Below are 21,634 nucleotides of genomic sequence, written 5' to 3'. Positions count from 1 at the left end.
CGGAAGATGCTGGAATTAAAACTGTTTGGGCCACCTCATTCCAGTCTGCGTCCATACTGGAGTATCATTTTATAATATGGTCTTTAATTACACAATAATTATAATCTTTCCTACCAAATACTTGCTTCATCCAGCGCATAGAACTAGTGAAATCAAAGTCCACCCTAAACACAGCTTCCTAACCTCCTGTTCCTTCCCAGTCGCAAGCCTAGCAGTTGTCTTCTGTAATTAAGGACTGCTACTCCAGCACAGATAGTAAGGAGGCAATTTACTCCTAGTTTTAGGAACAAGCTTACAGAAGGCAAGTAGCCTCCAACACTCGTTATTTAATTGGACAATGCTCCAGCCTTCAGAGAATTGAACATCCCAGGCTCTAAACAACACATTGGATGTGGGCAAACTGCAATTTTTCATAGAATCATGACTGCCCCCCTGAGAATACTTTCTCATAAAAACAGCAACAGGCCTCTTCAGCCACTATGATGCAGACCTGCAAACATTTCTCAGTGAAACTGTTATGAGATTATTTTTTTTTTTCCATTTAATTAACAAAAAATTCCACTTCTTCTGAAAACTGTTCTCAGAACTGCCTGGACTGTAACTCCCCTCAAAGCACACAACATAAATGATGTATTTGGTACAGAAATTTTCAGTCAAAATAAAGTTTAAATGCTGCAAAGCTTAAAGAAATCACAAGAAGATTTTATAGGAATACTTAATTGTATGGAATGATGTTCAGCTATGCCTGTAACACTGTTCTACATAAACAACAGACTACAAAAGCAACATACGTGCACTCCTTATGTTTCCCAGGCCCACGACAGAGTTTGCATTGAAGGCAGAATGAAGATGGGGTGAGGAAATATAAGTGAACTGTGTGTGTTGCGTGCAGCCTGGAGGATTCTTGCCTTTGTTTTTGAAGTGTGGAGGAGGTGGAAAGGAGCTATTTGTGGAATGTGGAATCTGTCAGTAGGGTGACTATAACGTGTAGGTGTAATGACATGGTGAAACGATTCCCGATTGTGTCATTTCCTTGGTTTGATGGATTTAGTGTAGGAGGGTTTTTCCCTTAAGCAACCTTAACTTTCAACAGAGAATTTGGTTTCAGAAATTACATATTGTTAAGTTAAATGACAGAGGACTACCACCACACTACTTAAAATACAAGCTAATAAGAAATTTGACGCACTGTGATATTCTGATTTCTAGCCTATTTTAACCACTGATTCCCTACCCACAGAGAAAATTTGGAAAAAGTAGTTGTAAGAGTGGACTGTGTGAAATATTTATTTTAAAAATATTAAAATATTGTCTGAATAGAAAGAGGAATCTTTTAGCAATGCTCAGAGCAGCAAATATATCCACAGAAGCTTTAAGTTTCTTATTTGCTAGGCAACCTAACATGTTTTTTTATTTTGTCCTAAGTAATGCAGACTAAAGCATGAACAAAACTATGTTTAAAATGAAACGGTTGCTTCTGTTTTTTTAGTTCACAAGTCAAGCTGAAAATGAGAAAAGAAAAGAGAACAGCAAAAAATATCACACTGCAAAATAATGTGATGTTTTGAAGTTCATGTGTCCTAGAATCTCCTGCAACATGAAATACCTGCTAGATACATATTTCCAAATTTAAAACAAGAGTCGACTTATCATTTGCTACCTGTTATAATATAGGAAAAATTACAATTTGGTTGTTGTTTTGTTTTTTGGTTTGTTTTTTTTTTTTTAAACAGAAACTTGGTACCAAGTATGCAGGGAATGACTAACAATGAAGTTAAGAGATTCCATGGGAATCTGTTAAAATAAGCTGCTAAAATAGCTGTCCTGAGATGGTTCTGTCCATAGCAGGGAACACCTTTGCAGTGTCTTAACTCTAAATGACAGGAATTGAATTGCGGTTCCAGGCATCAAATGACAGAAAAGATTGGAGAGTACTCGAAAAGGTTTCTTGTTTTAGCTTGCACCCTCTGAGAATTCTCCCTTTGCAGCTCAAGCCACAGTGCTAAGCCTCCCTTGAACAGCAGGCAACGTTAATCATTCCAAACAGTGGTAATGTTTGGCATTGTTTGTGTGATATGAATAAACGGTAACTTCACTTCATCATCCAGGACATACTGTAGATAAAACAGACAATGTCCTTTTGAACATTCTGCCACTGTCAGCTGATGTACGGGGGGAAGTTAGTTAAATAAAGTAGCTGTGAGAGAAATCCAGCAGTAAGATTAAGCTAGAGACATTACCCATGGAAATAAGCACAGAACAGGATGGGGAAAGGGAACACTGAACATAAATGGATACAAAACCACCACGCCAAGACATTCAATCTGAAATCAAATAGCAAATGGAGACTGAAATGAATTAAAAGAAATATACCAGGTAGAAAAATATTAAGTTAAACGTGAAAAAAAAAAAGTGTTATTTTAATATTTCTATCTAATGGCCACATTTCTTCTAGAATAAAGAAACAGATGTAAAGTTTTCTGTTGAGATCAGAAAAAGCAGTCAATGCAAACAAATGGCTCTTCCTATTGCAGTTGTTTGTTACTATATTACTACTGGTGGAGAGTCCAAACCTACCTTCACATTCACCTCTCCTGTTCATTTGGTATCCACTATCACAATATTCACATCTGTATGAGCCAACAGTATTTATACAAAAGCCTTCCCCACAAGTATGAGGTCTCGAACATTCATCAAAATCTGCAGATGAAAAAGAGAAGAGAAACTTTGCTTCGCCATGGATTTACTAAATGCTTGCATCTCCCCTAAACTCTGCTTTAATTAAACGTAACTAAGTTTGGATTTTCAAGCTGTTTGCAAGCCACAGCCCTACAGCTGTTTTTACTGAGCAGTTCCATCTTTACCTCACTGCTTGTAATCACACAAAGAAAGAGATCTAGAAACAACCAGGCTGTAGGAAGAAGGACAGTGATCAGTGCTGCTTGTGGTTGCAAACACAATGCGTGTCACTGTGTGTGTGTTGTTCTCAAGGCAGCTCTAACCTGAGGAAGATCACAGACACTTCAGTCTGTTTCTGTTGCTCTCCATGCAGTTCATGGCTGTTTGCAGCTATATTTAAAAATATGGTTCATTACAGCTGCTAGTGATTGAAAGAGTTTTTAGGATTTGCATTTCCCACCACAGAAGGTGTTTTTACTAAATGGTAATTTTCCTAAACAAGATGATACTGAATAAATTATTGATTTTTAACAAATAATCATTTTGAAAAGTAGTAGGAGCCACTCAAATATTTTCCTCACCACAATACCTAGTAAGAGGCAGTTAAAAACACTTCCAGGCATCAGTCCAGTACTAATGACATTGAGGAAAAAAGCTGCAAAGGGGACTTTAGGGGGTTTTAGATAAGCTTCTTGATTCATCTATATATTTTTATTTTCTATACAGACGACAGGTAGTTACCAACACAGTCGGTTCCATCTTCACTGGCCATGAATCCAGCTTGGCAAATACATAAGAAACTTCCTTCTGTATTTTCACAGCGTCCACGGGAACAGAGATGGGGTGCCTGATTACACTCATTAATATCTATAAAAGAAATAAAAGCATAAGACTACAGAATAACATTTTCAGTTGTGATTCTTTTTGTGCATTCTATGTCATGCTTTTGAAAAAACTGATCTTGTAATTATTTTAACTATTTGAAAAAGTATATGTTTTCCTCTCCCACAGAGCTGCAAAAAAAATGTATTAAATAATTTTGGTTGGAAAAAAATGCTCTTATTGGCTTAAGACTATAAGAATATTGCATTGGCCCAAAGAATGTGACATGATTACTATTCAAATCACTACACTGAGTACAAGCTGAGCACAAATTGCAAGCATGGAACAATAACACAATTCGGATGAAACAGAAGGATTTTAAGTTGCCATTTGACTGTGTACATGTGTAAATTATTTTTTAATACTCTAGTTGCACCCGATAACATGTGTGAAGTTACTGAACTTTTGGTAGCATGAAAAGTTGATAGTACGTGATCTGGCAACATCATATAATAAAATCTTTTTGACCCAAGTGAGAGGAGCCAGCATACTCTGAATGAAGGAAAGATACCAATACAACTACTTCCAAATCTGAAGTGGCTCATGTAGAGCCAGGCTGGGCTCTGCCTCATGTTCATCAGAGCCCTCTGTTCCAGAACTTAATAGCTTTGAAGGGCATGAAGATCTCACTTTGCAGACCTCCTAATGTGCTTCTGGGATGTTTATGATATACTTTCTCTTTTCAGCAGAAGGTTGAAAGGAAAGACCTAACAAAATGACTGGATTTAGTTCAGTCGCAAAGCTGGTAGCTGGGCAAATAATTCTGAGAAACCAGCACTAATTCATTCATTCTTTCTCCAAATAGAAGTGTATTTCCTCCTAGCAGTCTGATGATTTTAGATACCTGATATAAAGCTGAGATGGTCTGTCTAATAACTTTTTCTCTCATCTCACAATGGGAAGGGCTTTTATTCAATTTAATTTAATTCACATTCTGTTCAGAGCAGCTGAAAGGCTATATCAGAGACTAGCTGGCAAATTTTATTTGACACAGAAAAACTAGTTTCTGTGTAGTTTGGAAGCATTCAGTAGAGGAAGCAACTCCTGACTGCACTAGAGCATATTTCCCCTGACTCTACATTTCAAGCATTTCACAGCATGATTATTTCAGATTTTTGAAAACATCCATTCATACCAGAGCACTTTGTCTGCTGATTGTTAAGTTTGTACCCCTCGTAGCAGATGCAAGTGTATCCCACAGGCAAATTAACACAGTGTCCTGCTCCACAGATATCAGGATTAACTGTACATTCGTTGATTTCTAAGCAAACAAAAAAAAGGTTCATGTTAAACTCTCCCACACAATTCAGTAAGTGTACAATATTCTGTAATCCAAGTAGGAAGACCAGGCCTGAAAACAACTGTAAACCAAGTCTGTAAGTCTTGAGTTTCTGTAATGGATACCTTATCTGGAAGAATCTAGAAACCATCTAAGGCTTTTCCTAGTGACATGGTCTCATGTCCCATCCAAGATCTATAAACTGGTACATAAAAAAATAAAGCACAATGAAGATAATATAAAATAAAAATTTACATGACTTAACCTTCGCAATGAAGGGTAAGAAAATAACTGTAATGGGTTTCTGATTATTTTTACAGAATACTCATCTGTTAATGGCTTGGATATATTTTGTAAGAAGAAGATTCAGATATGGGCAGCATTGGATGCTAACCCCTTACAGTAGTTTTAGAAATTCTCAAAGTATATGTGTTACTGCAAAAAATACTAATGACTGTGTTTAGTTGCAATTTAAACTAAGGTTATACAGCAACATGAAATTGTAATTCTTGAAAAACAAGTTATCTGTAAGGAAGAATCATTTATCCAGACTATTTAGAAACAGATTACATTTAGATTTAACTAAATCTTAAAGTACAGAATTAAGGCACTCAAAAACATCTCAACTCTCCACTGCATTCGGGTTTTTAAATCAAATTTAGGATTCTGTCCTACAAATCTTACTTCACTTGTACTTTACTCTCTCTTAAATATCTGAAAAACACTTGGAACTGTATCTGAACAACAGATTGATTTGTTTACAGCACACAGCAATTTCTAGTTCCACTCCTTTTCCTGAGGAAAGAAAAAACAGTGGAACATGGAAAACTACCGTTTTTTTTTTCTAACTGATGTGAGTTCCCAGCAGGGTAACTTCCTCTCCCTGTAAGGAAGCAGGGAACTGGCTGGCAGAAGGGGCGCAGTCACAGCAGAGCTGACCTCCAAATTCTGGTTTGACAATCACCATTAGTAGAACTTTCATATGGGATTGACAAACAGTAATTACATGTTTTTACATGCAATTACAATTGAAGGGGGCAGCTGAAAGCTTATAGGACGGGATACTTTCTTTACTCTTACAGTAGATTCAAGAGGATTTAACTGCAGACAGAATCATACTTCAAACAACTGGGTGATTTTAGAACCCGTGCACGTTGTGTGCAACTCAAAAATCCACTCTTGCATGAAGGAAAGGCATCTTTGAAGAGTTAAACTTTTATGAAATCACGTGCAATTTCTCCCCATGAATGCAAATTGGGAAACCTCTTGATAGGCCTAGATATCTTTACCACATACAATACTGCATCTTTAAGTATTTACTTGGATATTGCAATTACTTCAAAGCTTGTGTTAATTCTGAGAGACTAGACAGTGTGCTCTCAGTGTAATGCTCTCATGTATACACACATAGTACATTCACCTTTCTGTTTTCAAATTTACAGCAAGTGAAATTGTCGTGTCTTTTGGACACAGACATCACTTAGACAAGTTTCATCTATGACAGGAGCATTACTTGCATTTCTGTTATCTTCCCTTCTTGACACATGGATGTAGAAAAGGCAACTTTAATACATCAAAAAAGGAAGAAGTACAAATGTCAAAAGAACATTTCAGAATAGATGTCACAGTAACTCCTCATCTGCTTTTTGTAGGACATGCTGATCTACATCCCACAAAGTCTACTTCCCTCAAAGAACATGATCACATATACTTCATAAACACATGTACAGATTGTCTAAAGACCTGACTTGTAGCCAAGTAGTCTTCAGTTCTGGACTTCATTTGCAGATCATGTAATCTGAGGTAGAATTATTAATTTTTCCTTCTATCATTTATTTGTGGGCACAAAATTGGCAGCAACACCCTGGGAGGGTCTAGTCCAAGCTCTGTTGGCAGTACCCTCAATGCGTGCTGTTCTGTACTTTCTGTCTCTTCCCGGAGTATTCCTTTCTGTTTTACAACTACATTCTCTCTGCTATTATAATTCAGAAGTAGCATGAAACAAGTCATAGTGTCAGGAACTCACAGTAATTTCTTAATTTATTTTAGTTCTAAAAAGGAAGTACAATACCTGTAACTTGAGTAGGTGCAATTACTTGACTTGCACTCGAAGTAGAGATTTCAGGAGCAACTTCAACAGGCAGAGGAGGAGACGTTTTCTCAATCACTACTGTGTGACATGGAATGGAAATCAATCACATCCAAAAAAACCCCTTAAAGCATTCAAAAAAAAAAACCCCTTAAAGAATTCACACATGATACTGAATGAGCCAGACACTATGGAGTTTTTCATTAGTTTATTCTGCTTAGATCTAGAGTAGAAAAAAAACAGTACAATTCGGTTTTCCATCATTCTACTGCCTGTGAAGAAAACTGAGGTGCTAAAGAAAGGAAGCACAATAGTTAAACTTTTGCAGTGGAAGTTATGCATAAACCTACAAGGAGGCACCTAAGTAAAGTTTCCTCTTGGAAGGGGTACAAGGCCTCAGCTCTGCTGACATTAAAGTTCTCGTGTACGTAATCCAGGATATTACTTTTGCCTAAAATATATCTTTGCCTCCTAAAGTTACCCAGTCAATGCCAACCTCTCAAATCCTTCCACTTGACCTTCTGCTCATGGAAAAAACGCTTGCGAAGCTGCAATCAATTTTTCATTAACGTCTATTACAATTGCTACCTTCCCCATTCTTTGCAGAATTGTAAGCACTCTCTCATACTAAAAGACAAGTCAAAACAAGTTACCTGGAAACTGTGGATGCAGGTTAATTGTTGAAATTCCAGGAGAAAGCTGAGGCTGCCCAGGCTCTAGATCAGGTTGCTTTTCTTGATCAAGTGAAGCTAATTCCTAAAAGAGTAATTAAAAATTTACATTCTGAAAACTTTCTCTTAATTCAGCTATCATAACAACCCACGAATTCCTGGCTTGAGAAACTGCTAACATTCTCACATGAGTGGCTTTTGATAGCAGATCATTAATTACCACCAATTCAAGCCTGAAAGAACATAGAATACTATGTTTACACAATGGCATACAATTTAACACTGATTTTATTTGAAGCAGCCATTTCGCTGAGTGTCTATCTTTGGCTTCATCCCTCCATAGTTCTCCCATCCTCTGGTCTTTCATTGCTTATGAATAGCATTTAATTGCAGTTCAGCATCACACAGAAGTATACAACCACATATGTCTCTGACCACTGTGAAAGGTTCTCTCTTAGCTATTGCCCTGATCATCTTATTTTCATAAAAGTGTTAGATGCTTGTAAGTCTTTAGGAGAAGGAAATGAAGTACAGTTGCAGTTATTCCTAAAAAATCCCATTATCTTCAGCATAGAGAACCTGGAATCTCCAGAATGGGGGACTTCACACAGACACACACCTGCTCTTCTCCACTGAATACACAACTGAATACAGCAACCCTAAAAACCCTAGGAAACTCACTTAGGCATTAATACAAGTCTCTTAAGCAGGTGTCACAAATGCTTTTCAAAGCTTCATACTGTTTCTCTCCAGCTCATTTTCTCTAGCTGTCAGTACCTGTGGATCTCTTTAAAATGCAGCCTCCAGAATGCCATAGAACAATATAGCACTAGACCCTCCACCAATGCCCTAAAGAGAGCTTAAAGTAACCTCTTTCCTGTACCTCACTACCTGTTGTCGTATGTCATAATATAAGCTCTTTTTGCCTCAGAGTTTGCACTAAGTCCACAGTGAGCTGTTTGTTCCTCATAAATCCTAAATCCTTTTCAGAGATATGGTATCACATCTTGTACACATGGTTTGCATTCTAATTCCTACATAAATCACATCATGTTTTACCTGATCAGGGGCTGCAGTTGCCACTAAAACCAGAAAGAAAAAAGAAAATTAATCAGTCTTCACATCACATTTACTTACACATTCTATTTAATACTAGTAGCACATTTGGAAGTGGTTGCTGCCATTGCAGAAAAATTTCAGGCTCTAACCTCATCGCAAAATGGTACAAACTTGAAGTAATGTTCCTGAAGCAAGCGTGAAAACTAACCTCAAACCAGAACAAGATTCTACACACTGACCAATGCTTATAATGATTCAGCATTCAGCTGCCTTATAGGTTTTTCAATTGTTTCCCTGGAAACAATCCGAGAAACTAACAGGTTATTAACTCACGGATTAAACTTTTTAAATTTCTTCCAAGGAATATCAACATCTATAATTACTTTAAAGGTAAACTAATAACATAATGATATATAACTAATCATTAACAAATTTGCAAGAATTTATTGTAAAAAAACCCCAAACACCAAGATTTGAAATTTGCCTTTTCTTTAAGCAAGTGAAAGTGGTTGTGTTTTTTTTCCTCAACAAAAGCAACTTTTTTCTGGGAGACGAAGAAATTTCATAGCTATTTTTATTTTCCATTGCAGTTCACCTTTTTTGATTTTGTCTCTTACTGATGAAAATCTATATGTTTGTGTAAAAAAACTGTATGAATATTTTTCTTTTCACAATCAACATTCTCCACAGGATAGATTTTAAAAAATAATAAAATTAAAAAAAATAAATCACTCTTCTTGCTCTAGTTTCTTCAGAATTAGCAGGGAGGCCGATTATCAGAACTGGGAGAACTAATAAAATCTCAAAAATTCCAAATGCAAACATATCCAAAAATGGCGTATAAAATTCAAACACGTGTATGTGTCATTACTGACTGAGAGTACACACACTATTTGATTGTTTTTTATTTGAAAAAACCCCAATACTCCTTTGTTCTCCAGTTTCTATGCATTTTAAGATTTAGCTAAATGTGGCAATTTTTCTAATTACTGAAGTAATAGTTTAGCACAGTCTGTAAGTATATTTGAATGGCTAATTTTTCTCTCCCGATTCAGTTTAGCTCTTTTCTTTTTGAAAGTAAAACTAGAGCAGTGATTTTAACTGGAAAATAATCCATGTCACACAGAATTTTGTGAAGTCAGCTGACTGAAATTCTTCCTAATAATGGCCTGACATACAGATACATAACTGCTACTTGGAAATAACCTCTAAAGTACTCAATGTCATGAGAAGGTTCTTCAGCAATGTATTTCTTCTTGTCTACAGTAAAGTTCATCCCAAGTTTGCTGGCAATGTATTTATAATAATGCTGCTTTCTGCATTTCTTTGCTTCGGCATTGGTTTTAGACTCAGGACAATTTTGGCTGCTACAAGTTTTTAAAGGAGCGTGCAGAAAAAGAAGTCTGAGAAAAATAACTTAGAGGAGTCAACTAATAGTTGAACAGCTCAGCAGAGAGGGGCTGATCCAACAGGGTCACACTGAGGGAGTGGACAGCTGCGGGGGTGAGAGCAGGTGCTAATCTACAGGAGTGTACAGGAATCTACAGAAAGATGATGAAAACCCCTTAAGCTTCTGCCACCCCAAATACTAGTAAATCAAAGGCTGATTTAAGTCCTTTGTTATATGTTAGAGATTATAAACATCTTTATGAAAGTCTTAAAACAAAGATTCACTATTTCTTATCATAAAAATTAGTGAGATTGAAGCAGTCTCTCTCTCTCCATTGTGTTCTCAGTATCTGGTAGGAGCTATACATAAAATTTCAGAAGTAAATCATGTAACACAATACACTCCACAACGTGGAACGCTCTGCTGTGGGAAGTGACACCTCTTTGTCCTGCACTGTACGCAGCTACTCCGCAAAGAAATATACCATTGAAAATACATGCATAGAAATATAGAAAGACTAAATTTTCCCACTCTCACCTTCTTGCACAGCCATCTCAGTCTCACTTTTCTGTGAGAAGGTCAGTGCCTCCACTGGCTCTTCCTTTGCTGGGAGAGGTGGAGGAGAAGTACCTTTAGCAACAGGTTGAGTAATCGGGGTCTTGCCAATGACAGGTGGCTGTACTCTAACTGCAGGGTGATGATATAGCTTGTTTCTGTGAGGGCCAGAAACCGTATAACCCATTCCACCAGGGCAGATTTCCTTAAAAGCAGCTAGATTTGGGATGGGAAAATATTCCTTTTAGGAGTCTAAAAGTGCAATATGTTGACATAGTGGAAAATATAATGACTACCACTAATAAATTTAATCTCATATTGTACATACATTTTTACAAAAAATATTTAAAGACAAGCTATGCATTGCATGCTAATATGACTGAGCATTCTCCCAAAATCATGTTCTGGCTGTTATTCCTGAGAGGTTTCCACTCCAGTTTACCATATTTCTTCATTTATGTTTAATCGATCATTATATTACATAAGATAATATTATATAAGATAATATTCTGTACTAATCCTCTTCAAACAGTATATCCTTTCCAAATATGAATTTAAATATGCAAATTGTCATCATAATCTACACTGCATAAGGAATGAAGATCACTATTTCTTTAATTCTCTTTTTGCCGACACCAAAGAAAAAAAAGCTCACCACCCTGTATTAGAGGAGCAGAAGAACATCAATCAGTAACAACATTCATTCACAGGATCCCATTTGACTACATCAGAGGTCTCATACCAGCCCTGATCCAAATTCTACGTAATTGAGTAAGTCTTTCCACTGACCTCAGTGGGCTGGATAAAAACAGAATGGGGATCATAAAAAGCCATATCACCACTGAAAGAGAGGGGTAATATCTCATTTATAAAGCTGCTACAGAAAAAGGTAATGAAAGTCGGGCAGCAGCACCTGCTCTCATCTCTGCAGCTGCTCTACATAAGCATCAGGTTTTGCAGTCCTAGTGGAAGACTGGAATGAAAAAGAAATACAGGTCAGCCTTCCTCCCCATCAAAGATAATAGCTATGCTCCTGTCAGGGACAGGGAGACCTTCGGGAGTCTTGAGGGGGCAGTGCTTCATCATCCTCATTGCTCTAGGTAAAGCTATGTTGGGATGAAACACCAAAAATTTAGTCTCCCCCGTGCCCGAGGTAATTTCTTACAGCTTCTTAAGAGATGTGCAGAGTGGGGCATTGGTAAGTTCACAAGTTCTGCTTTGAACGCATCAGGGTTTTAAAATGAATTAGCATCTAAAATAAAACCACAAAATGACTAACTATAGGTACTCCACAGATGAATTCATTAAATTATACATTAAATTGCAGTATGCATTAATTGCATACTGTGTTCTGATGGTGTCTTAGTAACAGAAAAAATGAAGGGTCAAACTGATTAAATTTAGTGGATTTGGAACAATGAAATACTTCTTGTTGGGAAATGCTAATATCAAAACTTACCACAAAGACACCTGACTGAGGGTGGGAATTCTACTCAAAGGAAGAAGACAAAGAAAATTTGATGCTCGTCCTTTCAGATGTATACTCAGGATGTAGGAAAACTTGTTTCACGTTACATTCTCTCAAATGCAGAATAGAAATGTGAGCCTTATTCTACCACAGCTCTGATAAGTGCTCCCAGCACCTAGGTATACAAAGCTGGCCTTTTTCAGTCTCTCTTTTGGAGCTGGTCTACTTTGTACAAATATTATAAAAGAGAGTGAGATCATGACTATTTAATTCAATGACTTAAATTAACACGGGATGCTGCAGTAAATACATTACCCCATTCTGGAGTATCCCACTTTCACACAAACTCTGAAAGATTATGAATTTAACCTGTTATAGAAGGGAACATGAAAGTTATCATGAAATGGGAAAAGTGTTTCCCACACAGCTCATCAGAATTTTCTACCCTCAGATTTTCTCTCTGAAGTCTTTTCATTAAGAAAAATCACTAAAATAAATAACCAGTTCCACATAATATTCAACAATGTACTTTTTATGACTAGAGACCGGTCAACTTCGCAACAAGATATACTCTCTGCTCCAGAATACACACAAATGGGCATAAAGCCTCATGCAATATTCTCATAGACGTAAAGCACCTGCACTTAAATTCATGTCATCTGATGAGAATATGTATTTCCTCCATTAAAAAGCCATAGAAATATTATTTATCTGAAAGTGAACTGGTCTTTTAAAATCCTAACCAGTGATCTAGCATCCCAATGGTCATGCAGGAAACAATGGCTTTAAAAATCAATTCAAATGTTCAAAAATGTTGGTCACTTCCATTTTTGTAAGCCCAACTTAAAAAGTAAGGAATCTGCTGCTCTCATCACGTGTCTGATGTTAGCTGTGGATTTCCCAAAGCAGCTAGCTACTTTTGAAAATCTGAATCTTTCAAAAATACTCCAGAGAAATACATGACCTGTATCATAACAGCAACATCTGCAGCAGCAACGTCAGTAAGAACAGTGGATTACCATTACAAATACCTGTGCTAAAATACTGAACAAGCTGTACATCATGTATATTACAATAAGTAATGATGCTTTAAAAAAGATGAATTTGACCATACATTTGGACCAAAAAAATCATATTCAATTGATTTTGACTAAAGACTCCAACTTTGGTTGGTTAAGTTTTAAGCAAAATCGGGGAATAGAAGGTACTCAAAAGCAGCTATCAGTATCTATAATATGCGATATCTTAATCTATGAGGAGCCTAAATGAGGGTGGTGACCAACTAAGCCAGTATGTTCCAGGTCCTTATATATTTACAAACCAGCAGGATTCCAAGTGAATGCTGATAATACAAGTGAACTTTATGTATCAAGTAAGGAATTGTTTAAGTGAAAGGTAGCATGAAATGTTTAACTACCAGTTTGTTGTTAAGAAGACACCACCATACTCGGCACATTCCTCAAAATGGATGGTAAAGATATGAAGGAAGGTTAGAAAGCAGAGCTACTCCCACACATATCCCACTAACTGTAATGTAAACTACAACATGTTGTTCTGTAACCTAATTCTCAAAAGCTGCCATCCTTTCACCGGTGCCTTTAACAACTGAAGAGAATTAATGAGATTTGGGGTTCATTTGTATGTATCTATAGTCAGAATATAATGCACAATAAATTTATTTTCATGTGATGGAGAATCAAAGTTAAGGACATATTCTGAGATGCAAATATTATTGATCCGGAATTCTATCAGAACGTATTAAAGATAATTCCTTTGCTTTAATCATAAATCCCTATTAACAAAACTACCACATATGTGATTATTCTACTGTCATGTAGAGAACTGTCATAATTTACTGATGGACACTTCTTGTTTAAAACCAATTCTTGGATCTTTTTCTAAAGCATGCATAACAAACGTAGGGCGGGGGCAAGAGCTTGTATTTTTAATGGGCAGTTCTTACCTGTTCCTGGAAGTGGACACTTCTCACAGTGCGGGCCCCAGGCTTTGCCAACACTGCAACAGCAAAGCTGCTTGCTGAGCTGAACAGAAAGAGGATGCATGCATTGCTTTCCTGCACTAACAAACCGGTAGCAGGGTCCTTTTTCTTCAGCAACTACAGGATTATCAGCTGCAATGAAAGTGGAAGAGAGGATGGCAGTGTTCACATGAAAAGCAAAACACAGAAACACCACTAGGTTTCCAACATCAGTTAAATGGATTAATATTACCATCTGCACCAGTTTTATTTCAAAGACCTATCTCAAGCCATAATCACAACATAAAAGAAAATTCTTATTTCCCAAACTCCTGAATTCGAATTCATCCTAGACCAAGGACAAAAAGCACTTTGAGGGAAAAAAAATTAAATTCCAAACCAGCAGTTGCCATGCTGCTACAATAAAGAGTCAGAATCAGCTCTCTCACTTGTACACAAGTCCAACTGCCGAAGACTAAGGTCAATCACTAGCAATATACAGTTGTGTAAAGCTAAAGGATTAGGTATCATACATGACATTTTTTTAATAAAAGAGATAGTTATATATTTACATTTTGTTTCACTTAGTTTTAATGAGGAAGAGCCATAGGCCGTAAGCTATGACTAGTATGAAGTAACAGGAAGACAAGATCCATCCAGATTTCTAATTTACGCATCCACACTCACATACAGTTGACAGTTCTGGGTAATATGTTCGCTTAACTCAAAGACTATCTGATTCTGATTTCAACATGACATGTAAAAGAAAAATGAAAACCAACTCCTTTTTCTGGTGTTAAACTGAAAAGTGGTAAGAAATCCTTCAAAATGCTGAACTTTCTCAGTAATTGAGTGTGATTAACTAGTAGCGTAAGACAATTATGGTGAAAAAATGAAAGAATTCACCCACGGCTCTAGACTATACTTTATTTTTAAAATCTAAAGATAGCTCAGAAAAAGCAGCTTAGGAAATGAAGTATTTTTAACTTGCAAATAGTCTTCCCAAAACACTTAAAGTGAGAAATTTAGTTGTTCTCTATGCTGCCTTTTCTTCTTGCAGAGGTAGTTGATCTCAAACCAAGTAAAAGCTGATTAACAGAGGAAAATATTTGCATTCATGCTGTTCACAACTTTTTCTTTCTCCTAATTCTTTCTTAATTTTTAATCCTTCCTAATAAGAAGGAAAATGTGCCAAAGATCATCCTGGGCTGAATGTTTAGTAATGGAAACTGCCCAGGTCAGAGCTGCAGAGGTGGAAGAGGAGAGGGCAGGACACAAAGATTATTTTGGCTGGGGAACTAGCAGAGAGGGGGGAAAAAAAAAGTTATGGGAAGGAGAACTCCAGGCTGGTGAGAAAGACTGAGTGTATGAGGAGGCTGGCTGTGGCCTTGAAGGTTTTGTGACAAGAAAACCAGAAAAGATGGCAAGGACCATAGCCAGCCACTGGTGGAGACCAAGGCTTCCAGGACAAAGAGACAGAAAAGAGGCACAAGCACTGAGACTGACTGAAAGCGAATAAACTGAGGAGTCAGGGACAGCAAAAAAGACAGGGACAGCTTAGAAGAGTTTGGGCCAGTGAAATAAATCCTCACCTAAAGTGCAATTAAGTATCTATTTTGGTAGTTTGATTAGCACTATTACTTACCTATGCATCTTGAAAGAGTAGGATCTGGCACAAATCCCATTTTGCAGGTACATCTGTAGCTGCCCATGGTATTCAAGCACTCACCATTAGGGCATACTCCCTGTAACTGACACTCATTGATATCTGTGGGAAAATTGAAAACAATCAGATACTGAAATGTGTTAATATTCTTCTTTCTTCAGAAGTTATATTTTTTTAAATATGTGCAGGACAACTGTTACAAGTTAAGACTCCAATCAATACTTTTTCCCATACTGACAACATTTGATTTACAACCTGTTAAAACACTGCTGAGCACATAACAGAAAAACAATTATATTTATACATCATTCTCAAGTACTCTGAATTAAAAAACAAATACAGTTTGACCGGCTTATCAACCCTTTTTTTTCCTGACTAGATGATTGCTTGCGCAGTCAAACACAACTCACAGGGACATTCACGGAGAGAAGTTTAAGTGATGTAGTATGTTTTATACAGGATGCAACTCTGCTTGACACATTTAATACAGTTTTTATTAGTCTTTGTATTTGGTAATGCCCGAAGGTTCATTGTACTGGAAGAAGCACAACGCACAAATACCATCTCTAGCCTAAAGCTTACCATCTTAACAGCAAGAATATGCTTCAGGAAGCACAGAACACGTGATGTGGGGTGAAAAGGACTGCATCCATGGGAACACTGTAATAATTAACAACTGCTTTGATGAAGTTTGCTGTTAAGAGACTACCTGCATCAGTGTCCCTTTTCAGGGTCTCACTAAATTATTCACCCATGCCTGAAGCATTGGGCCTCAGGCCTTTATCACACTTGGGATTGTATCTGTAATTCACTTACTCTTAGAATAGGACCTGTCCAACAATCATCTGGATACCATCTGTAACTATGTCAGCCAAACTAGGATTTTATTTCAGGAGACAGTAACAATGTAGCTTGCACTGATAATTGAAACCTTAAAATAATAAAAAATAGTAATATAAAAAAAAACTTGACCTATAGTTCTCCGTCATAAATTGTCACGTCTTCTCTTTCAGAAAAACAGAGACAGCACATTAAAACAGACCTACTTTAAAGTTTAAAATGTTTACAAGTATTATTACTACATAAGACTTTTGTCGTGGTTTAGGCTGGGCTGGCCAATAAACAAATGACAGATGCTCTCTTTAAGTGGAAAGTGGAATTACTGAAAAGGTTCTGTTTTACCTCAAACCAGGACAACTTTCCCTCCCTACCCCTAAGCTAAGAGAAAATGCCTACCTTGCTGGATAAACAAACTTCAGGTGGAAGGCAGATATTCCACCTAGCTCCTTGGAAATCAGGTATTAGTGATCACTTTATCTAAAATATATAATGTTTATTACCTTTTCTCTTAGTTTTTATAAAACCTTCACCTCATTTTATGTTGCTGCCTGAGTCAACACAAGCAATGAGGGTAAGCTGAAAATGTAAAATATAACAGTGTTGGAGTTTGCTTTTGGAAACCTACAGAAAGAATCTTTCACATTTCTACCTTCATTTTTCTCCACAAGTTTGGCTACCTGTCCCACTACACAGGAGTGCACAACTGAAGTTCACAGTAGAGCAGATTACCAGTTGCCATGTCAGCCGCAATTTTTTCCAAATATTCAGTGTTGATCTTATCCCCCAGCTCTTCAAATGCTATTCCTAATCTAGTATCTTGACACCACCTGGATCAACTTCACCTCTATGCACTTAGCCACACATGACAAAGAGTGATAATTTATATCCTAGAACTTTGGATGAAATGTGATGGAAACCACATGAATTACAAAGGATCAGCTCTGCCTCAAAGGAATTTTCAAGTGAAATTCCCAGACGACATGACTTTCTGACCTCAGAGGGAGTAGACTATTTAAAAAGGAGAATGGTATAAGAAAAGTGCACAAAACCCAGCTGAAATATTCCCCTACAGCAGTCTACCTTTTGGCCCATTTGATCTTTGAGCAGGAAGATGTCCCATATAAGCACAAGACTATCTTATTTAAGGATTGCACTAACACAGAATATTTAATAAGCTAGTCTTGTTCTGATGCACTCAACTTTTTAGACAGTTTCTTCTGGTCTGACTAGGTTCCTTCTTTTGCCCTGAAATCTCAAAATATGATTGGAGGCATCTACAGAGTGCCAACTGATCCCCCAAAGATCACCATTGTTTCAATATCATTATCTTTTGTGACTATTGTGAGGAATGAACTTCAGTCTTAACAGCTAGCAAGCTAAAGACATTATTGAAACATCCCTAAATAGAAACATATTGATGCTGTTGTAAAGTTGTCGGGACGAAAGAACATATTGCTAAACCTCCACTTTCAAACATCAGGCATGACAAGGAACATAATGGAAGACTATGAAATACCTAGAAACTAATCCAAACCAAATACGGGAACACTCAAGAATCCACTATAGAATTTTCTACCTGTTGTTAATTGATGCTGCCAGAGAAGTCTTCAAATACTACACCATGGGACAATTCTACTTGCTTCGATGAAGCACTGACTGTTGTCAGAAACAAGTGAGAGGAAGAGACTTCACACTAAATACAGGAAAAATCTTGATATCCAGGTTAATTTTAAAATGAAAATCCTCAAGGCAATTACACAAATACACAAATTACATACACACACATTCAAAAAGCACATATGGAGGAATAGGAAAAGCACAGCAGAAATTAAGAGATGGAAGACAGATAATATAAAAAATTAAAATTTAAAATACATGTTTTTAGCAAGGACTGTGCTCTTTCATTCTAATCTTACTTTTGCTTTTTATCATTTAATACTAGTTACTTCTTGGTGTTGACGTTGGTACACATACTGAAAATAATTGCTTGCTTTCTACATTGTAATAGCCAGGCATTTTTAAACAACCTTCTCCCTTTACAAATTCTAAGTATACATTTTTACTTATATGAAAATTAATCTAAACTACTAGTAAAAAAAAAAAAAAAAAAGGAAATATCTTCCAGGGGACATACATACATAACATACCACTTTTTCTGGAATATATATACATGTAGAATTAGTGTAAATGCTTTGTTGGGTGAAGACAGCATTTAAATTTTAAATCAGTAAAAAAGACAACTTATTTAAAATAATATTAATTTGACTTTGATTTTACAGTTGTTATTTTCAAGGAAACCAAGTCTCTTGTTTGTTAACCATTGAAATACATTACTATTTGCTTTTATGTCACCATTATGAAAAATTTGGAACTTTTCCTTCCTATCTAGGAGGATAATTCTACCATCCTACATGTATTTAAACAAGGTAAGTAATTACATAGCATAACATAAGCACATACGTACTTTCAGTGTTTAAAATTATTAATGCTGCATTTTTCATTCATTAGATTGATTTTACTCATTGTTTGCATCCAGCTTCATTTTAACGAATGTTAAAAATCTATACAAAGAAAAATTTTATTATTTGAAAGTGTATAGGCATGTAAAAAACAAAAAGTAAAATCCTGCAAAGACACAGATAGATAAGAGAAAAAAATAATTAGGAAACCTGCTTTCTAACTTGAATTTGAGTAATTTTATTCATTATGCTAGTACTATCTATTCTACTCAAATGACATCTTTTAAGTTTGTAGAACTATATCTGTATGTTGTAGAAAGAAAAAAATGGTGTCTGTTATTCTAATACTAAAGCAGTTTTTCAACTTTGAATAACAGCTACTGAACTGAAATGCATATATATTTACAGTGAAATGAAGGAAAAAAATATGTTCTGCAGAAGGGGGTACAAAATCCGGCTTTGCATTTAAACAAATTCTAATTACAAGTTACAGACTTCAACTAGCTGAGGGACCTTGAATACCTACTAGCAAAACTGTGCTATTTGGATTTTATAATGAAATTTTTTTAACATACCTTATATTTAAGTCTTTATACAGATAAAGTGTAGTTGTGAATTCTTAAAGGAAATTGAATTTAAATATCATCTCAATAGAAATGATGCACATTTCTACAGATCTGAACTTTATTTCATGTCACTACTGACCAAAAACTGGCATGTACTGGATGCATTTGGTGATACCGGGAGATTCCTGTTTTAGAGTTTTGCCTACTAATAGCGAAGGTTTCATGGCATTATTTACTGAAGTGGCTAATTTGCAGGTAGATGGGATCTTCCTATAATTCATCAATACACAGTCATCTTTCTTTCCAAATGATTCAACTATTCTGCAGGAAACATTCACAGGTGCTGTCATTAATGCCTCTGTATTAAATCTCTTCCCAGATGAACTGTTCTTGTATGTCTAGCATTTAAAAATGTAACACCAAAAATATGACATCCCATTGACATGCACTCTGCTATTGCTACTTAATGTGCTCACTGCTACGTTTAAGCACCAGCTTATATGTATGTAAATACCAATGAACGGTCCTTCTAGAGTTCCTGATATGGATGTTTCTCTTGTTAAATTTGTCCAATTTTTAAAGTTAAATTCATCGTGCATGTACTGACGCCTCAGCATAACTTAATTATAGTGTATTTTAATGCCTTTTTTCCAAGTCATGTCTTCTCAATGAGCTCATGCAATTACTGAGCTGATACTCTATGCTGAATTACACAAGCCGATCTAGGGATTCAACAGAAACAAGCCACAAGTAGATTAAAAAAAAAACAAACAAAAAACAAACCTTCAAATTTTCAAAAGAAACACACATACATGTAAAAACAGTGTTTATTTAACAACTTTGGGTAAAAAAAAAAACACCAAACAACCACCCAAAACTTTCCAGATTTACTATCTACTTCACTGTATTTCAGACTGTGGTAAAAGGCCACCTACCCAAAATGTTTCCTACCACCTGCCAGCCTGCCCAGCTGTGCAAATTGCACTGGAATCAACTTGTTCAGGCAGCTGGAAAAGAAATCTGATTCAAGATTAACGGCCTTTTTTTTTTCCCTCGTTCTTTTTAGCCCTCTATTTCTTGTATATGGACATAAAAAATACTTCAGTTTTTAATTAGTATAGCAATGAGAATTCATTTGCTCCATTGTAAAAACTAAAGAAAAAACTAATTTAAGGTTGTCTGAATAATCGTTTGTTGTGTACAAGCACAAACTGACGACATGCTTGTAGAGTGATTTGATCAAACACCTTCATCTACACAGAGGAAATATTTTAAGGGGCTACGCAGCAGTACTATAAAACCATACATAAGTAAATAAAGCTTTCTAAAGACCAACTAAACACTAATTTTCAGTTTCCAAAGAAAACAGAGTAATGAAGTTCTACTGGTAAAAAGCCTCTCCATTAGTGATACAGAAAAAAAAGGTTAAGCAGGGAGTTTTTCCACACAGCATTTTGCATGGCTCCACAGCAAACTCTCACAGTAGGTGCCATTATTTACGATTTATAAAGAACTCGCAAATAAAGCACTGATTTTGTAACAGTTGGTGCTTGATAATGTGAATGACTTGACCCTTCTCAATGGTAATAAACTGGTGTAACCCCACTCACTGACATGAAAGAAGCATCATTCTGCACTGACTGACAACCTGACCCTTTGCTGTTACTCTTTAGTATTATACACACCCAATAAATGGAACTGGTCCTTGTCACACTGCGCTCCTAGATATGGTAGTCCGTTTCCATAAAAGTTTGACAGGAGATGAAAGCTTTACTCTTACTTTGGATCTGTTGAGACGGCAGTGGAAGCCATATGCCATCCCAGAGGTCTTGTTGGTGACTCTGCTCTCACAAGATCATCCAAATGCACAGAAGCTTTGCCAAAACCAGGGTCTTGACAGTGATACTGCAGTACTGTACAGATGAGGCTACCATGTCTTGGCTCCTTCTATATTGTCTTCTAAGCACACGGCTTGATATATGGTGAGGTCAGCCACCACAGAGCTCCCAACCACCAAGTCACCACAATGCTTCCCAGCTTTCAACAACCCAGA

General features: G+C 36.5%; 1 protein-coding gene across 2 annotated transcripts in view; it reads right to left on the bottom strand.

Moving 5' to 3' along the window:
• Positions 1–21,634, bottom strand: part of LTBP1 (latent transforming growth factor beta binding protein 1) — a 187,520-nt gene that overhangs the window by 61,877 nt on the left and 104,009 nt on the right. For both annotated transcript variants that reach the window (XM_009880398.1, XM_009880397.1), the window contains 9 exons: positions 15,696–15,818; positions 14,036–14,203; positions 10,587–10,820; positions 8,660–8,682; positions 7,583–7,685; positions 6,912–7,010; positions 4,697–4,822; positions 3,421–3,546; positions 2,578–2,700 (listed from right to left, as the gene is read on the bottom strand). In XM_009880398.1, coding sequence (XP_009878700.1) covers positions 2,578–2,700; positions 3,421–3,546; positions 4,697–4,822; positions 6,912–7,010; positions 7,583–7,685; positions 8,660–8,682; positions 10,587–10,820; positions 14,036–14,203; positions 15,696–15,818 — 1,125 coding nt within the window. The remainder of the gene's footprint in view (positions 1–2,577; positions 2,701–3,420; positions 3,547–4,696; positions 4,823–6,911; positions 7,011–7,582; positions 7,686–8,659; positions 8,683–10,586; positions 10,821–14,035; positions 14,204–15,695; positions 15,819–21,634) is intronic.

This window comes from Charadrius vociferus, unplaced genomic scaffold, assembly GCF_000708025.1.
Source record: "Charadrius vociferus isolate BGI_N301 unplaced genomic scaffold, ASM70802v2 scaffold62, whole genome shotgun sequence".
Classification (NCBI taxonomy): domain Eukaryota; kingdom Metazoa; phylum Chordata; class Aves; order Charadriiformes; family Charadriidae; genus Charadrius; species Charadrius vociferus.
The sequence above is the reverse complement of the archived record's forward strand: the minus strand, read 5'-3'. Positions and strand labels throughout refer to the sequence as shown.